This window comes from Limulus polyphemus, unplaced genomic scaffold (genome assembly GCF_000517525.1).
Source record: "Limulus polyphemus unplaced genomic scaffold, Limulus_polyphemus-2.1.2 Scaffold194, whole genome shotgun sequence".
NCBI classification, from domain to species: domain Eukaryota; kingdom Metazoa; phylum Arthropoda; class Merostomata; order Xiphosura; family Limulidae; genus Limulus; species Limulus polyphemus.
In genome coordinates this window covers 465,249-482,509 of record NW_013665804.1, presented here as the reverse complement: position 1 = coordinate 482,509, position 17,261 = coordinate 465,249, and the positions used below count along the sequence as shown (strand labels likewise).

Genomic DNA, 17,261 nt, shown 5'->3' with positions numbered 1-17,261 from the left:
ACTCCCGCCTATTCTCCAAAGTTGTAGAAGATTCTCGAGAGTAAGAATCAACAATATATGTGTGTAACAATATATATGTAAACGCATGTTGGATATTTCTTCAGTCATCCCCAGGATCTACTACTACTTTCACACCATTAAATTTTAGTGTTAGGTTTGGCAGATCTGGTTTAGTTAATGGCTTTTTTTGTGTTTTTTTTCTTGGGATTCAAAACTTCCTTCTTTGAACATTGCTCTCGTTTACTAACCACTGTCCTTAAGTTCTTTGTTTCCTGTTTACATATTTTATTTTCTTGGGACAATGCATAGATAAATGCCCTATGTGATTACAAGTATAGCTGGTCTATTATGACGTTCAGTTTTCTTAATTGCTTCACTATTAATAGTTTCTGTTTATTATTCCGAGCTAAGTCCATCTGCTCTGGCGCCGTCACGGCCGTGCCTGTCCCATACATGGACTATGATCCTGTCTGCAAGGCGCGGCTTTGTGCCAGTTGGCAGTCGACTTGGGGTAAGAAATGTCATAACAAGCTTTTTCGGATCAAACCTTCTGTTGGTCTTTGGCCATCTTGCTTCCATAAGGATTGGAAGGAGGAAGTTGCTCTGGCAAGGCTACGCATTGGTCACAGTTTTTTAACTCATCATTTTTTTTTATCTGGTATTGACCCACCAATGTGTAGCCATTGTGACACTCAAGTCACAACAGCCCACATTTTACTGTCGTGCCGTCGTTTTAGACATGTGTTTCGTAAGAGTTTACCCCTGACATTGGACAGTGTCATCGGTGATGGTGACACTGTCCGACTAGATTGTATTTTTAATTTTTTACGCACTATTGGCCTTTTTAATTGTATATAAATATTTTATCCAAATTTTGGACATATTTTGGTTTTAACTCACTGTATTTTTACATTTTACTCTAATTTACTTTCACTGTTTTTACTGGTTGTTTGGCGCAGATAGCCTCGTTGCCTTGTGCCATAAAACACCAAACAACAACAATCTACAGGTGATATACATGAGAGTAGAATGTAACACAACAATAGTTTTCACATTCTGTATCTAAAGACCACTTTTGGCCAAAGAGTTGTAACTGAGACATTACCACTTTAACTCTTCTAACTGACATTCTGACCAATCAGAATACGATTTATCATACATTACTGACATTCTCAACTTAAAATCATATTCTTTTCCCTTCTGGCCTTCTTGTTCCCACTAGCTATTTCGTTGCTGCCACTCAATCGAATTTCGTGCACCACAAAGGAAAGAGAGTGCTCTCAAAGTTTCTCTTAAGAGATTTACCTAAAGTTTCTGACTACTCAGCAATCCCTAAGATTCCAGGAGTGGACCCGAAGTTCAGCCAGGCAGAGTCAGCGTTCATAGTTAAAGATGTTTTACTTATCGACTCTGTGACCAAGCATGCTCTTTCGGAAAATGTGACCAGCTTAGTTCTGAAGTTTCCTGAGGTCTCAACATCTCAGACCACTGAGAATCATATAGCAATTATTGAACTGCGATGAGAGTTGTCTGCAGAAATTGATCTATATACCACAATCACCACCTCTTTAGAGCCCTCCAAAGGGTATCCAACCATGAATCAACAGAACACCTTAGTGAGCTTGAGTCATCTGAACCTTCACAGGTTCAGCATAGGATCCTGAAATGTTCCTTTGGCAAGTGACAGAATGAGAAAAGATACCATCACACAATGGAAGGACCACCACATTATGAAGCCAAAAAACCTCTATGAGCTAGTCTTACCAAAGCTCATTCAGGAAGGTCTGGCCACCACAGAACCAGGTATCAGGGGTTATCAGCACAGCCATCATTGGCTAAAGCTTCCATAGTTTAATAATAGATGCTGTATTTCCTCTGTCTGCCAAATTACTGTGAGCCAGGGGATCTTATACCAAATATTTTGGTATCTCTACGACTTTTCAAATAGGGTACACATCTAAACGCAAGTAGATCTGACACTTAATTGGATAACTTTTGCAAACTCATCGTGATTCTCGAAACCAAAAACAAAAAATACTTCGATAATTGGTTATAGATGAAGACGGTAAATCGGCAGCCATTTGCTTGTATTTCTTCTCGTCTTCTTAATATCAATCCTACATCAAAGTTCCGACTAATCTCTTTTTGGAACTTATGTCCAAGATAACAAACTTTTTTCGTAGCTTTCTCTCTTCCATGGTGGCGTCAGTCTATAGATATGAAACTTGTGTCCAGTCTTTAATGAAGTCTACGTAAACTCTCTCATTGCTGTGATAGCATTGGTTTATAGATAATATAAAAATATATTTCTTTAATATGAATTAGAATGTATCATTGATTTATACTTTTTCTTTCTTGACCAGTCGTTGTTATGGTATGGAGCTCTAGATTTTCATATGTATTAAAACATCTTATGTTTTCATTTTTTATACCTGTATGCATATGCTACTCCATATATTGAACAAATTTATTTTGTTTATGCCTTTTATGTATATGATATGATATTATTTTTCTCTCCTTTCATGTCTGGTATGGCATGGTAGTTAAGATACTCGACTGGCAATCTGAGAGTCGTGGGTTCGAGTTCCCGACACCGAACATGCTCGCCGCATGGTCAATCTCACTATTTGTTGGTAAAAGAGCAGCCCAAGATATGGTGGTAGATGTTATCGACTAACTGCCTTTCCTCTAGTATATCCCTGTTAAATAAGGGATAGCTAGTGCAGGCAGACTTCTTGCAGTTTTGAGTGAAATACAAACCAACCAATATCGTTTCATTATGATTATATATTTGTATAGGCACGTATATATTCATGTCTGGACATTATTAATATGTATTAAAATTATTGTGTAACTTGTAGTTACCTCCACCACCGAGTGTGGACGGAGATTATGTTTTCACCCTTGTGTATGTGTTTGTTTGTGTGTGAGAGAGAGAGTGTGCTTGCTTGTGTGTTTGTCAGCACAGTCTCTTTCTTTGCTTCAAATTTAAGGTGAATGTCAAGGTTATTTCCGGGTTTTGGTTAAGCATATATAAGCCTGTTTACAAACCATCTCAGTCTGTACCTGATTATGCATTTACTGGCAAAACCATGGTCGTTAATAAATGAAGTACTTGTGAAACGTACAATTTTCGTTACTTTTTTCTTCTCAATTCTGTAATTTAGTTATGGTTAGATAATTCAAATTTTCTGCGTGCATTTTCTGTCGAACATTCTGTTAACCTCTTGGTTTACCTGATTATTCTGAAGGGCAATCAGTACACCTGAGAGTACAGTAGTTTATTGTTTTTACCACTTTGAGTCTTGAATGATATTTTTAGAAATTATCTGTATTTTTTCTATGTCTTTTACAACAAAACAAATGAAGACCTATTCTAGAAGATCACAACCACAATCAAAAAAAGTTTAATATCACTTGATTAAAATCACTTGCAGTCTTTTAGATAACATTGTTCATTGGAATTAGGATCAGATTTATGTTTAAATGCTTTGTGGAAGAAATCAAAACTTTGCTTCGTCTTTACTCTCTGCTGATATTGTCTAATCATATACTGATACCAATGGTGTTTTATGACTTACACTCTCTTAACCTTTTATGGCAACCTGCAGAAAGTTGTGCGTTTATTTAAACTTCTTACGTTTCATAGGTCAAAACGGTCGAAATGTTAACTGCATACTTTCCTTATAACTACTTTACAGATTTTAAAATCTTCATACGTGACAATACTTTTACTACATTTGTACAATATACAATACTGTAACTACATTTGTTCAGTATTTTTTTGCCTTATGAAATTGTAGTGTTTTTATTTTTTTACTGAAATTCATAAATTTCACGAAAAGCCCAAAACGTCAATGCAGTAAAAACTGTTATTAGCTTTATAATTTGTATTTATGTCTTATAAAACTTTTTTCTAAAGCAGTGTTGCATTTATATGGTGCAGCGATACGAAAACCTTTTATCTTTTAACCTACCAAATAAAACAAACAAAATAGGCTTAAACATTATCATTTTTATGCGCAAGTCTGAAATCAATCACTTTATAGCTATGGTAGAAGTAATATACATATACTAGTGTTTGGTAACAGTCCCCAGAGTCATTTCACAAAACAGATAGTAAACAAACCTTGACATTTAACCTCATGCCTCGAATATGTAATCAGCGGAAGACTTGTCAAAAACAATGTGAGTGTTCTACTAATTAAACTGAAGGACGAGCCCAAAAGTTATCTTGAGTGAAGCCCACTAAAAAAACAACAAAAAAAATACCACCAACGATTTAAACTACTACAATAATTTATTGTGGCTTCAATGATTCAGTGGTTAATTAAAAAAAAACACAACGTTTTACAAAACGAGGACAAACAAAAGTTCTACTAACATCAATTGGTGGAGTAATTAAACTAAACTCTGTCTAAGAAAACATCCGTTTCTTTAAATTTATTTAACTGATTGCTAATCTCAGATTCGATTATGAAGACATAATCGTTAACTCGCCCATAAATCGTCAGCTACTAGATTAGTCTTAGACGGATATATATACGTTCCACCATATGTTAATTCTTCGACAAGTACTGTGTATATTTGTGAACATTTTTGACAATTGTTTCAATAATTTTTAACGGCAAATCGGCTTTTGCTAAAACCTGATGTGTTTATATTATCTATTAGTGTATATCACAGTTTGTTTTTAATTATGCACAAAGCTACACAAGGGCTATCTGTGCTCTGCCCACCACGGGTATCGACACCCGGTTTCTAGCGTTGTAAGTCTGCAGACATGCCGCTGTGCCACTGGGGGGCTATATCGCAGTTACAGTTTATATAGTGTAACACGTGTATAGAGAAGTTGGTGAAGAAATTTTGAAACATCTTCTACACATATTCGTTTTATTCGATTTGAACCTAAAAATGTTTCATATAAAGCAATGTTTACCGAGTAACATGCTAACATTCTCACCGTTCTTACAAAGAAATAACATTTAAATTGGGTTTTATAACTCATATATATATATATACACATATATATATTTATTTTGCATTAGAAAACGCTGATGATGTTCGTGGGAGGACTAATGGTAGCAACAGCAGTGGAACACTGTAATCTTCATCAGAGGATTGCTCTGCGTGTGTTACTATGGGTTGGAACAAGCTTGAGATGGGAAGATAAGTTTATAATTAAATAATTTAGAGTTTGTTATATATATCTATATAAATTACCTGTAGGGTTAAAGTTTCTTAATGCAATATAACAATTTCAAATACTAATAGAATAAAATTGGTTGTAATCATAATAAGTGCTCTTTTCAGTATTCCTCTTGAACATTAGGACCAACCCTGGGAAAAATATAGTTTAAGGTTTGTGAATTATAAAGAAATATTTATGTAGAGATAAAACATAGAATCTTTCCTTAATATGTGGTAAAAGTGTTATCTGTTGCTGGGGAAAACCACGTTGGGCTAACTGCTGTTTCCATCGCGGGAAATCGAACTCCGGATTATAGCATTGTAAGGCCATAAAGTCATTACTGGTAAAAGTAAGAGCAATTCCGAAAATTCTTAAAGATAGTAAAATGTTCTTCATTAGGAAAATTTGCAATTATCGTAAAATAAAGTTCTGTAACGAATCGTTTTATTTATTACAGATTAAAAATTAACCCAATTTGTGAATTAAAGTCATACAATGTAATCACCTGAGAAGTGCGAATGTAAATAAATTTTTTTATTTGTTGAATCAAGCCTTTCCCTGTGCGTTTCAGCGGTAAGCCTGAGAGCTTTTAATGCTAAAGTTCGAGGTTCATTTCCCGAGATGAGCACGGCCCACTGTGCAGCTTTTTGCTTAGCAATAAACAAATAAATGAATTCAATCTATTTTATATTCTACATGTTATTCTTAAAAGTTCGTCTCTATGTATAAACCAAAAAACGCAGATTTATAAATTAGCCATTCATCTTGAGCTTATGAGTTGAAGAAGGTGTTCAATGCTGACCACCTTTTTTTGTTGTTGTTCACATGTTGTATTTGCAGGTTAGTCATAAATTCCAGGTTAAATTGACTGTTTTCGAACATCTTTTACAGGGAACAATGAGAACAGCAACATTTTTAATATCATGTATTTGTAGGTTGGTGTTAAGATTGGTTTTCACTTCCATGTTCTCATACATCTTGTATTTACAGGTTGATGCTAGGATTCATGCTGACCACAATGTTCTTGTCCATGTGGATCAGTAACACAGCTGCTACAGCTATGATGGTACCTATTGTTGAAGCTGTGCTAGAAGAAATTTCTGATGAACAGGAAACCAGAAAAGAAAATATCTCACTGAAAAGTATTAATGGTTATCTATCTATCTATCTATTCCTGTGAATTCAGATTGTCTGTCTTGTCTAAGTCTATATAGAAGTGGTTTAAAACATACTTAATAATACGCTGTTTATATGCTAATGTATGGACGATATGTATAGAACCTATATAGAATGAATTGAATATGTTGTAATAAAATGATTTTCATTGTGCAGAGGAGTAAGTAACCTGGCAGCAATAGCCGATATAAAATTGCGGTGGAACGGCTTGTATCAGAGCTACATTTTGACATTGTAAGGCAATTCGTGATGCAACCGAAAACTAATCGCTTCTGGAAAAGTTATGTAACGTCCCTTTCAGACGCAAAATATTCATACACTCATATTATAAAGATGTGTTCAGACCAGAGATTTAGAATTTTCAAGACAGAGATATCCTTTTTACCTAATGACATTGAAAAATATAGGAAAATGGATCCCCGTGGGGCATTTCTTATAACAGGTTAGAATCCACGAACACAAAGGCTTGTGGCAAAAGCTGTTCACACGCCCCAGGAAACAATATGCAACATAATCAAGAAGGATCTCCATCTGGAAAGGTGACACAAGCTGCTTCCTAGTTCAACCGCTGCATTTCTCATAGAGATGGTATTCCATTTGAAGAATCACTGGTCAAGTCACCAGATGCAGTGTTTATGATTTGAACTGTTGAAACAGGCACTAGGTAACCGTCTTCCTCATACACGAGGTAGATTATGAAAAGCAAGAAAGAAGGAATAATATACTTTAGACATGATAGCATTACAATAAAGGCTTTTGCAATGGAAACTACGCTGTAGACCTAACGTCAAGGTGCACAGTTGTCAGACAAAGCATGACTGACGTGTCGATGGGGGGGGGGGCTGTAATGGCGTGGTAGGCTTCAAAATAGTTCTAATATAACGTACTCAACCTCTGTATTTGATTCACCGCACATTATTGATCCCATAACAATGCAATAACACCATTGATGGATTATTTCATACTTCTTTGGAAGAAGGATATCCATATAGTGCAATTATTAAACAATGTAGACCCAAAGGACATAACACTTCAAACAAGAGCCTTTAATGTTCTCCATGAAAGAAAAAAGTGCTTTAGAGCAGAGCATTGACGACAATAATTTGTTACAAAGCACACTCAACTTAATCTGGATCAATGCCCTCATCCGCAATATGAAAGTTGTGATTACAAAAAGAAAATCCTGCCGCTCCGAAAAAGAATATTTTCAAGTATAATTAGCAAAATGGTAAACAAAAGTCTAAAGTTGACGAAGGCTTAGAAGCTCCCTGTCACATCTTTAATACAATGGACATTTCCATGAGAAAAATGGCTGAATAAACTGGAATCAGGGTAAGCTCATTCAATCACATACCTGTCAAGATTCCTGATGCAGCTCCAATTAACATCCATGTCTTTGGTATGTTTAAGCATGGTGTTGAGAGTTGACATTCTACAGTGAAGTATCTATGGAAATTTTGCCAAGACATTTGTAATTAACCCTTAGTACATATAACACCTTAATTTCATATAATTAAAAATTGATTTCGTTTTAAGAAAATCTAGTACTTTCACTTGAACGTTATGAACATTATAAAGCGATAGGTATTATTAACATGATAAAATTTCTGACTTTTTTATACCTCATTTTTCTAAGCTACAAATCTCCATTTGCAATTTCCTTAACTTCAAATATTTTAGAAAATATTATATGGATATAATATTTTTTTAGTTAGTTTCTTTTGGAATAGAAGCTACTAAATATTAGAAAAAAGAAAGAAAATATGAGTATGTAATGTATGTTAAGATTATTTGTGCTTCAGGAACTTTTATTTGTATTTGTTAAGAAATCAATCCACCAGATGGCAGCAATATGGAGCTCAATAATGGAATGGTGCAAGAAACCAACAGGTATTCACTTCAATTAATTTCCTTGTTAGATTGAATGTTTCTTTTAAAAAGGATTTTGGACATTGTATGTGACATGTTTTCATTGTTGCTTTACGAGACGTTCACGTTGTTTCTATTGATTTATATTTCTTCTTGATTTTATGACAACATTTCAGTAACTGTATTGAAGTCTCCTGGTGAATCAGCCGTATAATTACGCACGTATGATACTAAAATCCGAGGTTCGATACCACATGGTGAACACGACAGATAGACAATATGGCTTTGCTATTAATCAAATAACCACTGTATTGAATCTTTTGTATAATGTTATTTATACCTTCCATCATATACAAATACAAATAAGAAACTACCTAACTAAAATATGAGTATGAAGAATACTTCACTTGGCATAAATATTATATTAGATGGCGTATTAAATGATACATTTTAAGACTTAATCCATGTAAGATTTTGTAGCTGTCTTTGGTGGTATACTAGCTATGTTAAATTGGCCCCTTGATGTATTAAATTAAACACTTTATGAATTAATCCATATGTTTTGTTTATTTTTTTTATATAGCTGTATTAGGCGGTATACTAGCTATATTAAATTGGCCACTTGATATATTAAATTAAACACTTTATGAATTAATCCATATACTCTGTTTATTTGTTTATATAGCTGTATTTAGTGATGTACTAGCTATATTAAATTGGCCACTTGATGTATTAAATTAAACACTTTATGAATTAATCCATATGCTATGTTTATTTGTTTATATAGCTGTATTAAGTGATGTACTAGCTATATTAAATTGGCCACTTGATGTATTAAATTAAACACTTTATGAATTAATCCATATGCTATGTTTATTTGTTTATATAGCTGTATTAAGTGACGTACTAGCTATATTAAATTGGCCACTTGATGTATCAAATTAAACACTTTATGAATTAATCCATTTACTCTTAAGTTGTGCAGTAGGTGTATTAAACGATGTATAAGATGTGGTCGATGTAAGTCCATAACTAGCTATGGGGATACCGAGGTCATATCTCAGTCGATTTTGTTGGCTTCCTTCACACACGCCCCCCAGTGGCACAGGGGTATGTCTGCGGACTTACAACGCTAGAATCCGGGTTTCGATATCCGTGGTGAGCAGAGCACAGATAGCCCATTGTGTAGCTTTGTGCTTAATTACAAACAAACAAATCCTTCACACACACACACACACACACACACAAACATATAAATACGTTACAGCTTGAAATCCAAGTTTGCTCTCGGCTATAGTGTTTGTTTGCTTGTTTGAATTTATGCACAAAGCTACACAATGGGCTATCTGTGCTCTGCCCACCACGAGTATCGAAACCCGGTTTCTAGCGTTGTAAGTCCGCAGACATACCGCTGTGCCACTGGGGGGCCGGTTGTAGTGATGGTTCCATAATACACAGATTTACTAGATGACCTTTTATTTGACAGCAGTATAAACAACCAGCAACCAACCCATCATTCAACAGTACGCAAGGTCTTATTGCTCAGCGTAGCCTTCTCAGCCAACTGTGGTGGAACAGGTACATTGACCGGCACGGGACCTAACCTCGTTCTCAAGGCACTTTATGACACGTAAGAGCATGCTGTATTTCAAATTATTCTTGTTTACAAATTTTTTATTTTTCGCTCTGTAAATCACTGTGCTCTATAGATGAAATATAACAAAAGATTGCATTAAATAGTATTGTAATTAAAACACTTACGCACTGATTTATCTAACAGCAAGGAAAATGCCAATGAATTATCATTTGTTTTTTTTTGTTTACTTTCTATGTAACAAATCTGCTTATATTTATAAAAAAATATATTTGGCATTTAAACTTTGTCTTCTGAATACGTTGGCAACATGACAACTGTAAGATCTCACATAGCTTTATTAAACCTAAACGCGTTTCTTTGTTAACAGCATGTAAGATACTTACATCAGTCATGTGAATTTGTGTTATTTAGATTTAAACTAATTTGACTATTTTTAATGTTTGAGTTAAACCACTGAATTGTGTTTTCATAGTTCCATTGCATAAAAATTCCATAAACATATTTATAACAGTTTATGTTACATAGCTAATGTTTCGTTGGTTAAACACATGAAATCGCACGCAAAACTAGAGCTAACAGCAAAGTACTAACTGTCGCAATAAAAGGAAGGCCGATTAGCTTTTCTTGTTTTCTTCTTAGAGATTAAAATATCCTTTGATAGCAAAGGAAAGACCCAAAAATTTGTAAAAGCAACAAAATCGTTAGACAACAAAAGACCTAAGGCTTTACGGTAACAAAGTCTGGCTTTTGAGTTGTAATGTATCTTCTCTACCTCCATGATAAATGGTTTCAATATGATCTGTAATTTACCTTATGAATACAGAATTTGAAAATGTAATTACAAACTACAAAGAAACGCCCACCAAAAGTTTCGCATGTACTTGGTTTATGTCTCCTACACTCCTTTCTGCTTTTAATATCATGATGAAAACAAAAGCTAATTAACTTGTTATTCTTGTAGGAATAATTTTGACTTAATGTGCTAAAACATGTGATTGTAAAGAAAGTGATACGGGTTTGAATCTATTTGCGCGTCACTCGTATCAATTCCTTTACAATCACACGTTTTAACACATTAAGTCAAAATTATTCTTACAAGAATAACAAACGGGTATTCAAATCGTTTGAATCTAGGCCAGATGTTCAATAAGGTACGATGAGAAATGAGAATAATTTGAACCATCAGTACTGCCTACACATAATCTCAATATAAGAACTGTCAAATGTAAACTTACAACACCAAAAATGTGCTGTAAGGAACGTCTGTGTGTGTATGTGTGGACAATATTGTATATATTATTCTTATCATCGTTGTTGACATCCTATCTAAATTTGGATCTCACAGAGATGGTAATGATATGTTTGTTCATGATTTTGTTGTGAAACTTTTTCATGTAAATACATCCGTAATATACGCGTCTTTTTATGTAGATCAGATTGCAAAATCTTTATTGTGAGAAAATTAATAAATTGTTAAAAGAAATAATGTGTCAAGATTGTTTTTTTAAATTATAATCATGTTACTGAACATCTTTGAAATAATCGCTTGACTTATAATTAAAGAGTCAAACATTAAGTTTAAATTATTGCATGATATTTAAATAAGCATCATTTTTCAGGAAGATTTACATATAAATGGTCAGAAAATGTAATTAACTAATGAATTACAGTCATGTTCAGACACGTTGACAGGTGGCATGTGCATCATCCTCTCTGACGTCATGGAGGCCTAGCAAAGTGCCCCTAGCAATGCATCCTCTGGTGACATTTTGTTGAACTATTACATAATCGTCCGTCGTGGCCGCCTGCCACGGCTGCCTAGCAACGCACCCTCTCTGATGACATCATTGTATCTACCCATTCCTTCCCCCTCCTTAGTGCCTGCTGTCGACACGCGTATGGTCCCCTCTGACTATGTGTCTCGTAAGTGCTGCCCTAATTACTAATGTCATGAATTGTAAAGACGCGAAGCAAATTTCAACAATTGTTCATTTGCGAACGAACGTTAAATGACCAATCATTTCCATCTCTAATAATAGAAAGAGTCATCATTTGTGTTATTTGCATACAAATGAATGCAAGAATGTGATTTGTGTTATCTTATGATACTGATTTTACCATGTATTAAATAAAATATTATAAATTCTAATTAAACTTATTGTTTGTACAGTTTATTTTGTCATCACGGATTTTAAATGATAAACACTCGCTCAAGTTTTCAATAATTTGTCTTTATTTTTAAAACTTGATCAATACATTATAATTTTTTATACATATTTTTTTTGCATGCTCCATTATTTTTACAGTTATTTTCCCCAGTCTAAAGACATTACATATGGATCTTGGATAGTTTACAACGTACCTGGGATGTTGTTGTATGTTTTGGTCGCATGGTGGTTTCTATTTTTCTATTTTACTGGAACTTAGTAAGTTCAAACCTTCATTAAAAACAACAATAAAAAGTATCAACTGTTCATTGAAAATAGTTTGTTATTTTGGAGAAATATATTTATATCTTTTTACTTAACAATTAATTATTGGTCATTACTAACCAGTAATCATATTCTTCTGTGTATTATAACTTTCTGTAAAAATCACAGTTTCTTTTATCAATGAAATTATATTATTTGAAATTTCTGTTAACAAAAGTAACAAATTATTGCTGAGATATCGATGAAATATTGGTACCTTACCTATTAAAAGTTCAAAATAAAAGTCAGAAAGAAAACTGACAGAATTGGAGACTATGACCATAGCTGAAAACAAAGTAATTAAAATAAAATATTGTTATGATTTATTACTTTAGTTGCAAGTCCAAAGAAAATGGAAAAAAACGCGAAGCTGTGAGAGAAGTTATTCTTCGAAAATACAACAGTCTTGATCAAATTAGGTGAGGCTAAATTCTTTCAGAAAGAAAACATGTTTATCTGATTTTGTACAAAAACTTTTACTTTATATTATTGTTCAAATAATACTTTTATTTCCGAATTTTAGCGCAGATCTACATATAGGTTTGTATGTTTGTTTGTTTTGAATTTTGCGCAAAGCTACACGAGGGCTATCTGCGCTAGCCGTCACTGATTTAGACTAGAGAGAAGGCGGCTAGTTATCACCACCCAATTGTGATTGAGTTTATTCCTATTTTTTTCTGCGCACCAAAAGTACGGAAACTTCATTTGATAGAAAGACATACTTAACTTTTATGTTGTTTTTTTAAATCTATTTCACCAATAGATCTTTATAACCTACAATTACGAGTCTCATTTGGTATAAATGTAAGCCAGATGTGCAAAGTTATTCAACAAAAATCGCTCAAATTTACGAACATTTTTGCGCACGTCTACGCAAAAGTCACGGAATCTATCGGTCTAACACTTTTACTACAGCTTCATCTAAGTGTAAAAGGGGCCTGTTTTTAGTTTTTTGTGATTCGGATTAGAAACGGCTGATTTAAAGTATTGGTCAGGCCAAGCATACTAGATTAGCAGTTTCTAGCTGAAGTTTTCAAAAGAATCGTACAGGTGGACGGTTATTGTTGATTATTCAGTGCCAACTTTTTAGCTAGCGTCACGTGATATTAGCTTAAGAAATTAGCATAATTAATGATGCTTGATACGGCTGTGCCGTTTGCATGGGAATGATGACAAGAAACTTTTAATCTAAATTTCATGGCGTTAGTATAAAGGAAGCTATTAACACTGTTTTAGAGAGGAAAACTACCACCATATATTTCAAAGAATCTGGTTGGTTCTGTAAAGTACAGGTCTGTTCCGAATGATAGGGTTGCGATCCTAAGGCTAATGTTGGTTACTAACGAGTGTCATTTTCGTATTTATTGTGTTTTGTTGGTGTGTGTTGACAAAAATGATATCTAATCAAAAATAGCTGAGGTGTGGAAAAAGGTGCGCCAAGAAAATGAGTGGGTGTGTAGCTACACTAATAGCATTGATAAGAATTTTACAGGAAATATTCATTCATTAGTTATCTAGGCTGCGTATTTTGTTTTACCCTTAGGTGTTCTTGATTAGATTATTATTGTAACACTTGTAATCCTCTGGATTTCTTTCTAGATACCTTTGTTCTTGTTAGTACCCTTATATTGTGCTTTAAAGCAATTTAAGACTACGTGTTTGTTTCTTTTTTTTTTGCTGAAACAGTGTTATAAGTTATAAAAAAATGAGTCTTTTTATTATTATTCAAACATGTTTTAGGTAGAGTTTGTTTACAATAGATGTTTTTCTTTATTTGCTTTACTTTTTTTTTTTCGTCAGAATATAAAACTCTTTTTTTTTATTCTTACAGTGTGTACAAAACATTATAATATGAACTTTTAGAAATATTTACACATATACAAAGAAATGTTTCATTTATACATGCATAAATTGGCTATTATTACAATGTTTAATATTACGGCCGGGCAGTGCGTGGCCCAGTAGTTAACCTATTGAACTGTCTATCTGAGGTTACATATTTCGCGCCCGTTACGGCCCCCCCAAAAAAATATCACTTTGAGGATGCGAGTACGTTATAAGAATGACGTTGAAATCCCAGTATTCGATTAGAGCAGCCATTAGTTGGCTGAGAGTGAGTGTACTAGCTGCCTTCCGTTTAGAGTCTAGAACTCTAGACTATCGCTTCAAACTTAAGGAAGGCTAGCACAGATATTCATCGAATAACTTTGCGCAAAATTTGACAAAAACAAAAAAAGAGCACAAAAACAAGAAAACATTGCAGCCTATATTGGAAAGAAAAATATAATTAATCATATTGAGATTTTAAAATATTTTGTTCCATCTTGGAGTGAACGTTTTAATTTTAAAACAAAGCCAGAATTAAAGTTTTAATATTTCGTTGTTTATAAATTTTAACTAGCTGAGAAATTTTTATTTCTTTTTTGTTCTGTCCAAGCTCCATCAGAAAACAACAACAAAACCTAAATACTTATTACTAAAATACTGTATACACACACACACACACACATATCGCTTGGCATCCGATGAAGTGCCTTTTCTGTTTTTGTATTTTTGCGAAAAATGTCTCGCGACACTATCGTTCAAACCAAGAATAATTCGAAACAAGACCAGAACAAGCGGCACTGTTGTTAAAATAAGCGGTACTGTTGTTAAAATAAGCGGTACTGTTGTTAAAATAAGTGGCACTGTTGTTAAAATAAGCGGTACTGTTGTTAAAATAAGCGGTACTGTTGTTAAAATAAGCGGTACTGTTCGTTCGTTTGTTTCAGGCAGTATTTTGATTTAAAAATAATTATTTCAGAAGAAATAATTACTAATCACGGGTGCTCGAAGATTAAGCAATCCTCTTTCACCCCGCGCGTGGCCTAGGAATATGGGCTTAAATTGAGAAACAGGAAATTAATGCTGTAAATTTAAAAAGGTAAACGTAAAAGTAAAAAGTAGAAAGTAAAGAGAGAAGGGCAGCGCCGAGCGAGTAAGCGGTACTGACTTTCAAACTGCTCTTTTATGGCTTACCCTGAAAATGACAATTTGCACAGCTTAATCAGAAGGTGTTAAGTGGGCGTGGCAGAAAGTTCACGATTGTGGGCGTGTTTTTTTAATTGAACAGGAGTGAGGATAGGGTGATTCTAAAATTGTAATGATGCGTAGGCTGTTCATTGAACAAGTCAATCGGCGAAACTACCACTAAAGCTATTTTACTGTGTTGAAGTCAGCTATTATAAAAAATACAAAAACAACAAAAAAGCGATTTCTGAGTAAAACAATCCTAAAAAAAACACAACGTGCGACTCTTAAAAAAATTCAAGCGACTTTTAAAAAGAACAAACCCATTTCTGTTTATTATAAGCATATTTGGCAATTATATTCAGTCGTCAAACCGGCTTAGAACCGTCTTGTGATAGGTCTAACGTTTCCATCAGAATAAAATTTAGGTTAATAAGCAAAATAAGGTACGACTTCCACTCTGGTTTGCTTTTAGTTATTAAATAGAGTCGAACTAAACAAGGATAGACGTGTTTGTATTTTTATATTAACTCTTCTAAGGAGGTTTACAACAGTGTCCAGATACTATAAGATAACGTAAATACAGTGACTTCTGGTTATTTTATTCCTTTTTTTTTTGCTAGTGTGAGTTAAAATAAAGCTCAGTGAAATACAAAATTGGAGTTATTATGTTATATGTAGAGTTAGTGATGTGTTTATTTATCTTCTTAGTTTCCACGAAACTGCTGTGTTAATACTGTTTATATTACTGATACTGCTGTGGCTCATGAGAGATCCTGAGTTCTTACCCGGCTGGGGTCCTGCTTTGAGCTCTGATGTGTGAGTTTGTGGTATTTTTATTGCTTTTGATAAAACAATTTCCTATGAAGACGAGTAAAAAAGAATTTAAAAAAATCGTTTCATGAAGATGTTTTGAAAATGTCAGTTCATCAAAATTGGGGTTACTTAGCTACCTAGAAATGTGTCACATTTTTTAAGAAGCGGGTGTTTAGTTTCCATTGAGAACAATATGTTAAGCGTATTGCGAACGAGGTGTTTAGTATTCATCAGATTTATCATTAGTCAACCATCATCCATTTATACGTTAAAACTCATTTAGTGCCAGTGTGTTTGTGAACTCTTTATAAGAATTCTCCCTTAGGTGATGGTATAAAACCTAATTCTCATAGAGACACCTCAGTTATCCACAAACTGTACAATATTTCAACCTTTCACTAATAATGAAATCTATTTTTTATAACAGCTGTTTAAAATAATATTCTAAAAAGTGCTTATATGCAAATTCTTAGAAGGCTTTCAACACAAGGAAGTAGAACTCTTCAAAATCCAATGAGGATTCAGAAGAACTGTACTCCCGATATCTCATTAACAGGGTAAGGTATTTTTAATCTTTTGTAAAGTTGCTGAATATTTAATACTGAAAACACACTACTTCTCATTCCAGACACATCGATGACGCTACTCCAGCTATTTTTATTGCTTTGCTATTATTTATTATTCCCGCTAAGCCTTCTCAACTGAGATCTAGCCCACCATTACTGGATTGGAAAACAGCACAGAACAAACTGCCGTGGGGAGTTTTGTTCATTTTAGGAGGAGGGTTTTCCTTGGCTAAAGTTTCAGAGGTAAAGTTTGAATATCATTTTGATGCAATTCTAAAATTTATTGATTGAATATGTCATCCTTTTCAACATGAAATTGCCTTGTTGCACAAATATAGTACACATCTAGAAGTGATATTATCTCTAGTTTGAGTTATAAATTGTGTGTAATGGGTTACTAAATTCAAATTATTTTCTAGTTAAAGCCAGCTTAACCATATTTTAAATGCAAATATTAGTTTATCTCCTTATACTTATCACGCAAACAAGATAGTTGATCTTTAAAAGTTGTGTTTCGTCTCCGTTTGTTAATTGATTTTTCCGTAACTTCGTTCCGACGAAACTTT

General features: G+C 33.8%; 1 protein-coding gene across 4 annotated transcripts in view; it reads left to right on the top strand.

Annotated features, from left to right (window-relative positions):
- The window catches only part of LOC106478258 (solute carrier family 13 member 5-like), a 33,216-nt gene that overhangs the window by 5,021 nt on the left and 10,934 nt on the right, over positions 1-17,261 (top strand). The window contains exons 3-10 of one of the 4 annotated variants that reach the window (XM_022381834.1): positions 5,049-5,164; positions 6,182-6,333; positions 8,194-8,257; positions 9,723-9,866; positions 12,140-12,259; positions 12,640-12,723; positions 16,025-16,132; positions 16,758-16,938. In XM_022381834.1, the coding sequence (XP_022237542.1) occupies positions 5,049-5,164; positions 6,182-6,333; positions 8,194-8,257; positions 9,723-9,866; positions 12,140-12,259; positions 12,640-12,723; positions 16,025-16,132; positions 16,758-16,938 (969 nt within the window). The remainder of the gene's footprint in view (positions 1-5,048; positions 5,165-6,181; positions 6,334-8,193; positions 8,258-9,722; positions 9,867-12,139; positions 12,260-12,639; positions 12,724-16,024; positions 16,133-16,757; positions 16,939-17,261) is intronic. The other 3 variants (XM_022381835.1, XM_022381836.1, XM_022381838.1) reach the window with 3 other exon arrangements.